The sequence below is a fragment of the Ctenocephalides felis genome, unplaced genomic scaffold (genome assembly GCF_003426905.1).
Source record: "Ctenocephalides felis isolate EL2017-DRISC unplaced genomic scaffold, ASM342690v1 CF-g0.4_SCAFFOLD_00845, whole genome shotgun sequence".
Lineage (NCBI taxonomy): Eukaryota > Metazoa > Arthropoda > Insecta > Siphonaptera > Pulicidae > Ctenocephalides > Ctenocephalides felis.
In genome coordinates this window covers 74,025,347-74,035,660 of record NW_020536999.1, presented here as the reverse complement: position 1 = coordinate 74,035,660, position 10,314 = coordinate 74,025,347, and the positions used below count along the sequence as shown (strand labels likewise).

Genomic DNA, 10,314 nt, shown 5'->3' with positions numbered 1-10,314 from the left:
AAAAAATACAGTATATGCATGGCAGATTCAATGATAATATATGAACAAATATGAACAAATTAATTCACTTTAAATATGAAATTATTTATTAATCAGGGCCGGTCCTACCTTTAATGCAAAGCAAAAATACGAGTGCATGCCTTAGAGGGTGCCAACACAAGATTCGGATATTAAATTTTCATATAGTTTTTTTTTCAATATATAATTTCTTTGCATCCTTTACTAATCTTTCCACAATATTTTTAAAATTCGTAAAATTTTCACTTTATAACAACAAATGGGAAAGTAAATATGAATACATACAATTCGGCCCTCACGATATCGATTAGGAGAAGTTTAAGATACAATTTTGAATATCTTGAATAATAAAAAAATTAATTAAATTAATCTACATAAAGTAACAGTGTTATGTTATGGATATGTTTATGTTATACCGTTTGCAAGACTTCAATTTCCAATATAGTGTGAGAATTGAGACTAATAATCATTTTATTTAATAGTTCTACATTTAACATTGCTCATATTAAAATGTACATATATGCATTTTGGCGTGAAAAGTAATTATTATTTTTAGGTAATACTAATTATTATTTTTAGATAAGCGGTAAATATTAGTATATTATATTAAAAAATTGTATACATGGGTACAAAGAAAACAAGTCTTTCGGGTCATCTAGTTTTAAAATAAAATTAATTACATTTTTTGTAATATTATATCCAGAAAAAAAAGAACGATCACACACAACAAATAAATTAAATCTGATTTTAAAATAAAATAATACTTTTAGCATTTTTGTAATATTATAAACTTAAGTAGGTTAAATAAATATAAGTTCAATAAGTTTAAATAAGTTAAGTAACTTTAAATTCGATAATCTATATATTTTTTGCATGTTAACAAATATTAGGTAATAATTATAACAGACGTGTCGACACAAATCGCAACTAAACTAATAGATTTCAGAAATTAACCTAGATTATCACATTAAAATTTCATATCCAAATACTATTAAAAAGAATCACTTATATTTTCGACAAAATAAATACTTCTTAACTTAGAAATACCTATTTACCGCGAAAAAGTTACAGATAAACGCAAATACACATAAAAAATACAATTACAATTACAACATTATTATAATTACAATTACATTGCGCAATATTCAAATTTTAAATTCAATAAGTTGACCGATAACCGTAGTATAGGTAAACGTACCATTACGGGATGTTAAGAAACGATTGACTTTAAAGACGAATTTTAGAGAAAATAGGAAATTGGACGAACTAAATCTGTTATATTTTATTAATTAGACCTTTGAGATTTTTTGTCGTAGAACGTCACTTATAGAAATGATCGGCATTTTGGTGAACCACGCGTTTGTCTCTAATTCCGTGATAAAATTCGGTTCATGAACTTAATGCCGGGAGTCGTTGTACACTATTACGTGATAGCGCTCGAAGCATACATTTACACCGTATTTAACTACCGTATTTGCGAATATGTCCCTAATTCGCTGCTTACATACACACATACCCGCACACTAGTGATTCGTGCTCTATAAATATCGTGCGTCATTGATAGAAAACAAGTGCACTACGGGTTTTCCCCTATTTCTATAAGCTTTGACATTACACAAATGATTTATCGTAGATGAAATAAAAGAAACATCTGATTCTCTCATTACTACCATATTTTATGCATATGGGAATAATGGAAATAAGTAAAAAAATCATATTTTCTTGCTAAAGAGTAGTAATTTCAAACTCAATTATTAGGGTTAAAAATGAAAAAAAAACATATACCGTAATTAGGTCACAATATTCTGTGGTCATTACCAAACTTAGTAACACCAAAAACACCACTAAATTTAAGCATAATTGAGAATAAAAGACTAAAATAATTCACGTCTACTTTTCCTAATTGCGTGACACTCACGGAATTACGTTCAATGCCTCAATTGTGTGAACTTAATTACGGGAGTCACAAAATTGACACTTTCTTAAAACATATTTGCTCGATTTAACTATAAAACTTATCACTTATTAATTCTTAACAATAATATCACAAATTTATATTGAATAAGCTTACCAGTGTCACATAAAATCTTAAGCAATTGTAGCGTCACATTAACCTAACTAACAACAGGACTGTACGTAATGGCGATCGGGTTATGACTGATGCGTTCAGAAGCTCTATATGGTTTTAAAAACTAATATTTAAAATGGAAAATCGTGCTTATTTGATGAGATTCGAATTATAGTTTATGTGGTATTGTTTAAAATTATTATTCACCGACTGTTTTCTTATTTTGCGATCAAAATGAAAAACTCCCGTAATAATGTACTATCCCGGAATAGTGTACGTTTACCTTATTAAAAATATTAAAAATTTGTGAGTGGAGTTTATGGGGGATCGAACGCGCTTTCATCATTGTGACGAGTTAAGAAGGGTTGATAATGCCCTTTCTCGGGGTTGCAACGACTTCCATTATTATACCTTAGCATTGCATCTCCATTCCGAAAGGTTTACTCCAACTACTTAACCCGACTTCCTTCCAGTCTATAAACACCCTGTAATTACCTGTGGAAACTAAACCAACAAACTACGCGAATGAAACAGAATGTACTTTTGTCTTATTTAATATTACTTTAGTATTACAGGTGAGAGAATATGGCTGTACCTGTGTACAGTCATGTCCTCTGCCTAAACTCTAATTCACAATCTATAAACCGATTAACCGGATTAACATTATCGGTATCGGAACGGAGGGAATAGCTTATAAACAATACATCTGACCTTTGCTGGAACGGGGTTTCCTCTCCTGGTGCAACACACACACCACTATACAGAAAGCGGGTCCAGCGACTCGCGCCTGGACCCAACCGACCTCCTCGGAGCATGTTACATTTCTTAATTATCATTTTCAACCCTTAACTTGGACCTTATATTGCAGGAACCCTAGTAGAAGTAGGTGGGGAAGTCCATTTGCACTAAGGGTTTATGCAACCCTTTGACGACAATCAAAGACATCTTATTCTATATTAGTATTATTAATCCTTAGGTTGGTGTGGTTCGTTTAAAATCTTTACAAGCATTAACACCATTATATGAAGACAATCAACTCGCAGCCAAATTAGACTTATTTACGACTAAATTTAAAGAAAGAATAATTGTCCTTGCTTGGGATGAGGAATTGAACAACCAAGTGGAAGCTGTTAAGGTGATCACCAACATGTTTAGGTAAATAAAATATCACTCAATTAGGTCACAGTCTAGCACATTGTGAACACATGTGTTACTTTGTATTAATATGTCACATGATTTCATTGAGATGTCATCATTAATTGTTTGATACTAAATTTAGAGAAAATATGTATGTGTGTGTTAGCCGATATTTGACCTTTGATTGACGTTTTTCGAAAAATGGCAAAAACAGTTTCAAAGATTTAAAAGTCATTTGATGTAATTTAATAGGGACTCGCGTTTAGCAGTCTTGAACCAGTTTTAGTTTTTGGAAAATATCGGCCGGGCAGTTTCTTCACAATTAATTGTTTTCTACAACGTGGTCTTACTGTCTTATGACAAGACATTATTTTTCAAAGTATATGTATTATTAATTCATCAAAGTATATGTATTATTTAAATCAATTGTCAATAATAACTAACATGTTTGGAAAAATTGCTCAAAGGTCAAATAAAAGAAATTTGACTTCAATAAAAAAAATAACTGTCCACTAACTATAACGTTGAGTGCAATGACTTGTTATGTCATTTAATTCAATATTGTTTTACAGCCTTGATAAATATTCCTTATATCCGAAGCGTTGATATAACTAATTTCTGTCAGGTCATATCGTGATCGATTTACACCAGAAGATATCCAAAGTGTTTCCAAATTAGTACTTTCTTCCAATCGTAAGGTTGCATTGGCCGCAGGTAAATTTTTGAACGCGTGCATTCTGAAAGTGGATCAAGAGAACATGTCTAAAAATAATTTGGATTCTCGAAGAGATGCTCAATCTAATATACGATGGATTCGATATCTTTTACAGTTTTTCACAAAATTGGAGGTAAGTAGAAAAGTCAGCTTATTGAAACTTATTATAACAAATAGGTAATATATTTCTGATTATCTTGTCTGTCACAACTTTTTATATTTTTGATTAGAGACCAGATGATGTTCCATATATAGTGGACGCCTTATTTGAGGAACACCCGGTGATGCAAGATTGGGAATCAATGATTCATCTTCTTACAGAAAGAGCTGATAATACTGATCAATGTTTGACTTCAACTGAAGAAGAAGTCCTAATTGAAATCATGACCTGGTGTGCAAGACTTGCGACAACTTGTGAACATCCGTGGGATAGAGCAACCAACAAAACGGTAATATTGTGTAGTATTTAGTAGGCTTTACTTGCAGTTCTCTTTAAAATAGATTTAGATAATTCGAACTATGTTGACACGATTTTTTATAAGGACAACAATAAATACATGCAATTAATATTAATTTTCATATTCTCAGTTAATAAACATAAAGAAGAAAAACCAAATGCAAGCAGATCAATTGAGCATGACCGAACATCTAATACCAGTATTGCCCAAGCTCTTGATTCGATTCAAAGCCGTGACGAAAAGTATGATTAATTTGTTAACCATACCGCAGTATTTCGAGTTGGTAAACTACACAAGTCAAGGGGTAGATCATGTTAGTATTAGTTTTATTTATTTTATTGTCTTTATTAATTATACAAAGTGTGAAATACTGAAATTGTTAGGAAAGGTTTGGTTTTGACAGAAATCGGCCTTATTTTTATGTTCTCCTGATGTTTCAAGCCAATTTTAATAGCTTGTAACCAAATTTGGAAAAAGTATAAGTGAAAAAATGGCTTAACCGATTTAAAAAATTTAAAAACTATTTCGATAAGCACCCGCGTTAGTCAGTTTTTCGAGACAATAAAGCGAGCTTTCCTTTAGAATTAGCAAATAGGTGCAAAAAGTTTTATCCATGTTTTTGCATAACATTTTGAATCGATTTTGAAAATTCAAAATTGGTTCGAAAGATATTTTGCGTTTTTGGTGAAACATATAATGGCGATCATAGTTTAAATAAACGAGTATCATAAAATATTATAGTCTTACCATAAGTAGTTGAAATTAAAAATTCATTAAAGATTGGGATGATGGTCTGCGCTTTTAGGACATACAAGCTCACGTTTGTGCACTAACTCAGTTCAATTACTGATATTATAAGTTTGTTTGAAATATATCATTATTTATATAAGCGTAAACTTTATTTTTGAAATAATGGTGGTACCTCCTGCACCGTAATTAAACATTCGAGAAATGAAAATAACCAATGATTAATAAAAATTGATCAATGATTTAAAATTATTATTTAAAATTGAATTATTAAACTATCATAAATTATTTGTGGATTTTTGGAATTCATGTAATAAACGTGTTTATAACTTTTAATTTCTATGCATAAATATATTATTTTTTGTCCACCAGTCTACCAGTCCACGTATTTTCTGATTGACACTCTACTTACTACCAGTCTTCCTATTTGTTTATATGCCTGCCTAACTGCCCACTGACCTACATGTCTCTATGTCTACCTTTCTACCTCTCTGGTTGCTATACTATCTATCATTACCTTTCTATTTTCTGCCAATCTGTCAACCTACCTACCTGGCTAATTGTATATCTTTCTATACGCTTATCTATTTTTCTATTTGTCTACTGGTCTACTAATCTACTAGCCCAGAATGTAGTAACAATAATTCTATTCCTATATAAGTCAATTATAAGATTTGTAATATTAATTTTTGATCACCAAATTTTTTAACTTTTACCTGCTATCCAGAAAACCGCTGCCTTCGTGAAAATTTGATAAATTTTTTATTTCGTCATTACAAATAATTTTTTTTTAATCCTTCAAATCAGATGTTTCGTTCTCTCAAAAAATGCTATTTTTTGCATTTTTAGTTCTGTATCGCCGACACGGCGGAACCTGGTTTTGCCAAAACTAATTAGCACCAGGAATAATCTCTCGATCAAAAATCCATTGCTAAATCCATTTGTTTCTAAGATATGCCAAAATGTTCAGAACATTCGTCAAAAAATTTAAAATGAAAATTTTTGCATATCTTTACATAAGTAATATTACTTACTCTATGCGAAGTTAATAAACATTTGGCATATATATACTAGATGACCCGACAGACGTTGTATATATATATATATATATATATATATATATATATATATATATATATATATATATATATATATATTAGAGATATGTAACTCACTCCGGAGTTATCACTCCGATACAACTCCTCCCTCGGAGTGAATCCGAGTGGAGTTGTTTCACAGGATTTGTCATATCCGACTTCCTTAAACTGGTATTAAATCTGTTAACTCGTACAGGCATTTAGTGTTTTTGTCGTTTTTGAGTTGGGAAGGAAGCGGTCACTTTCTTGTCTCGCAGGCAGTTTTATGACCTTTTTTAGGTATAAAAGTCAAATTAAATACCATTGTGTATTTTCCAGAAAATACATAAATGTTACTTTAAAGATACAGAACAATGAAATTGTATTCAAGTGTGAATAGCTCAAATGTATAATTTATTGAATAGTAAGGGGTCATATTTCTAACTACGACAATCTTTGACCGTAAGTATACCGAAAAATGTACGAAACGAAATACATTTATTTAATCTGGTTTTTCCATAGCCTGAAATAACAACAATTTAGAGTACAAAATTTATCAGTGATATCATTAGTATTTAAGCAGTAAAAAATATTCTGTATTATATTATTACTTTTACACAATTATACAATTGTGTAAAAATAATAACATGCTAATCGAACTACGCGATATAATATTAATTTTCAAATGGAAATAGCAGAAGAAAAATTTTGAAAGCAGAAGTATTATGTTTTGCTTTTATTACAAAGTTTACTACATAATTTTTATATAAAATTGATCCAAAAAATCAATCATTTTCTAATCAAAACGAAATCATTAAATTGAATTTGATTCTCAAGTTTTGCGTTTTTACTTTGGTCAACACTGCTAAAAATACGAGTCACTGAGTCGATCATCTGGTCGACCGAAAAATTTAAAAATCCGTCATTTATTCGTGAATTTTTTCGAAAAATTATTTTATTGATAATTATTCATAAATTTTTATTTCAAATAATCAATGGGATTTGACACATTGTTTCGAGTATTTTGGTTTCGAAATTGTCGGAGTCGTGGAGTTGTTTAGCGGATATAACTCCACCATGAAGCGGAGTCAAATCCGAGTCGATCCGGCTTCGGATCTAATAAGCCCATCTCTAATATATACATATATGTTTGTAATATTTTTGCTGCCCAATCGACGAATTAAAAAAAGATTAAATAACAAAATTATTAAACGTTTCGTCACTTGATGTGTGTCATCAGTGGCGGATCCAGGGGGGGGTCACGGGGGTCATGACCCCCCCTAAGCCTGTTTTAGGACTTAGATAAAACACTAATTCAACAACAAAATTACTTCATAATGATTTTATTTATGTATTTTGTTACCAAACACATTTTATAACTTGAATGTTTAACTGATTGTAGACGAATGACGGAGTCAAAAACCCTAAAATTTAAGGATTTTCTAATCGTATTGCGAATATATGTTTTATTACAGTTCAGGAACAAAATTTCATTCAAAAATCAAAAAATTAAACTGATTGTGAGTGGTCCTTATGCATGAACTTTCAGTAATGCTAACATCTGTAAATAGACGACTTAATCAATATATAAACTAGTGGGGTGTATGGCATCTTGCCTTGAGGCAAATTGCTGGAACTTCTTGTACCTTAACGAAATGTTTGAGAAATATTAAATGTTTTCAAATAGATTATTATAAATATTGTAACAATGTCTGATATTTATAAGAATTATTTAAACTGAATTGCAAAGTTAAAACTATTTATTTGAAGTATATAAGTTTTAAACTTTAGTCAGAATCAATATTAAAATCTGAATTATTTTCCATATACAAAAAAAAGTTTAGAAAAAAAATAAGCCAAATTTTTTTTTAAAAGCAATTATTTTGTCAAAACAAGCAGAAAGTTCTTTGGAGAAAGTATGTGTGTGTGTGTGTGTGAACAGATTTTTTGCTGAAAATCGGCGTTTTCTCAAAAAAACGGCTGGACCGATTTTAAAAATTTAAAAGCTATTCGATGTATCGCGATGAGGACAAGCGTTTATCAATTTTGCGCGACGACCAGCCAAGTCGTTTCTTTGTAAATACCAGAAAAGTGAAAAAAATTTTGTGCACGTTTTAGCCCGCAGTTCTGAATCGATTTTGAAAATTCAAAAACCGTTCGAAAGATATTGGTTGGGAATCGTGCTGATGAGTTGTTGGTAGAGATCGGCCTGGCCGTTTTCTTGTAATGAAGTGTTGAAAAAAATTTTTGCGGGTAGATACCATAGTCTTTTAGATCATACAAATACGGCCACACGACAACTCGTTTAGCTTTAAAAATTCGTCAAAGTTTGCAAAAATTAGTATCGTTTTTTTGGGATTTGTCAGAATTAGACTTTTCATCGGCGATTGCTCAAAAACGTCTGGACCGATTTCAGCAATTTAAAAACCATTTGATGTGTCTAAATGAGGACTAACGCTTGTCAGTTTTGTGCGACAATCGGCCGAGCCGTTTCTTTGAAATTTGGAAAAAAAATTTAAACATTTCGTCCACATTTAAGCACAAACTACCGATTCGATTTTAAAAAATTAAAAACTGTTCGAAAGATATTAGTTGAGAATGAAACTGATTAGTTTTAGGTGAAAATCTACCGAGCCGTTTGCTTGTATTTCGTCGTTGAAAAAAATATTTGAGCCGATTTTTATGAAACTTTTTTTGATGATATATATCATGATCTTATACAACTTATTGAAATATTACGGCCTTACGACAAGTAGTTTAATTTTGAAAATTCATCAAAGTTTGAGAAAATGAGTAGTTTTTTTGACGTTTGTTAAAATTAATTTACTTGGTTTATCGATAGAGTACTTGGTCTTAATGAACATACTAAACCATTAAAATCCTACGGCAACTAGTTCAATTATAACAATTATTGAATTTTTAAAATTTGCCTTTAGAAAATACTCCAAGTTAATGTCTTCGTTTTCAATTATGTGTGATATTGTAAATCCACTGGGAATACCTTGAATCTCTCATAAATTAATTTATTTTTTACTGAAAGTCGATTATTAACAAATTTCGGGAAGTTCATGTAACTTGCCTAAAGGCAAAATACCAATACAAACTAGTTAAAAAATGGTTTGAATATTACACATTGATGGAAAACGAACACATACGAAATACGAAGCCGAATACATACACACGGTGAATTTTTTAAAAGCGCGGCCAAATAATCCAAACTTTAATTATCATAAGTAAAACCACTTGTCGCAGGCCTTATTATAGTTTAGTACGTTCATTTAGAGTAGAAAATTTATCGCCATGCAAAGTTTCATTTAAATCGCCAAAAAATGTGACAATCTATTATGAAAAAGAAACGACTTGACCGATCTTCGAAAGAAACTATTTATTTCCAAATGATATCAATCGAATAAAAAACGGTTAAGAATTTTTTACAAAAACATGGACGATAATTTTTGCACTTTTCTGCCAATAGTAAAGAAACGGATCGACCAATTGTCTCAAAAAACTAATCAACGCAAGCGCTTATCCAGTTTCATTTTATAGTTTTTAAATTTTAACATCGGTTTAGACGAGAAAACATCGAGGAAAGATCAAATTTTGACTCACGTCAAAGACGCAGATTGTTTTTTAAAAAATACACATACATAAGGTAAGCGTAAGGCTAAGTAAATTTGAGCAATTATATTGTGAAAACTAAACGAAAAACATAACAACCAATAAGACACAATAAACTAAAAAACATCTGACCATATTTTAGTACAACCTCCAGTTAATTCATCACTGTAAAAATGCGTTTTTTTTGCTGTTTTTTAAAAATATGTCACTTGGTCTTTTTTTACCCCAAAGGCGTGGTAAAATCGGACGGCGAGAGGACAAACAATCCAATTTACTATTTTTAATTTTAAAAGGATTTAACGAAATAATAGCTACATTACTCAACCAATAAAAAATATGAATTTTATAGATACATTTTTTACAGAGATAACTCTGTATTTGATACTTTGTCCAATATCTTGTCTCTTGATTTGATATTTTGTCCAAAATATTCACCAGCAGAGTTGAAATAAAGATTTATTTCATTTATCTTTTGTA

The 10,314-nt window shown here is 30.5% G+C and overlaps 1 protein-coding gene across 1 annotated transcript in view; it reads left to right on the top strand.

Annotated features, from left to right (window-relative positions):
- Positions 1–3,062: 3,062 nt before the first annotated feature.
- Positions 3,063–10,314, top strand: part of LOC113388665 (cohesin subunit SA-2-like) — a gene marked incomplete at its 5' end in the record, with an annotated part of 38,125 nt that continues 30,873 nt past the window's right edge. Inside the window, 4 exon segments of the mRNA XM_026626000.1 lie at positions 3,063–3,241; positions 3,849–4,071; positions 4,169–4,387; positions 4,527–4,709. Coding sequence (XP_026481785.1) covers positions 3,063–3,241; positions 3,849–4,071; positions 4,169–4,387; positions 4,527–4,709 — 804 coding nt within the window.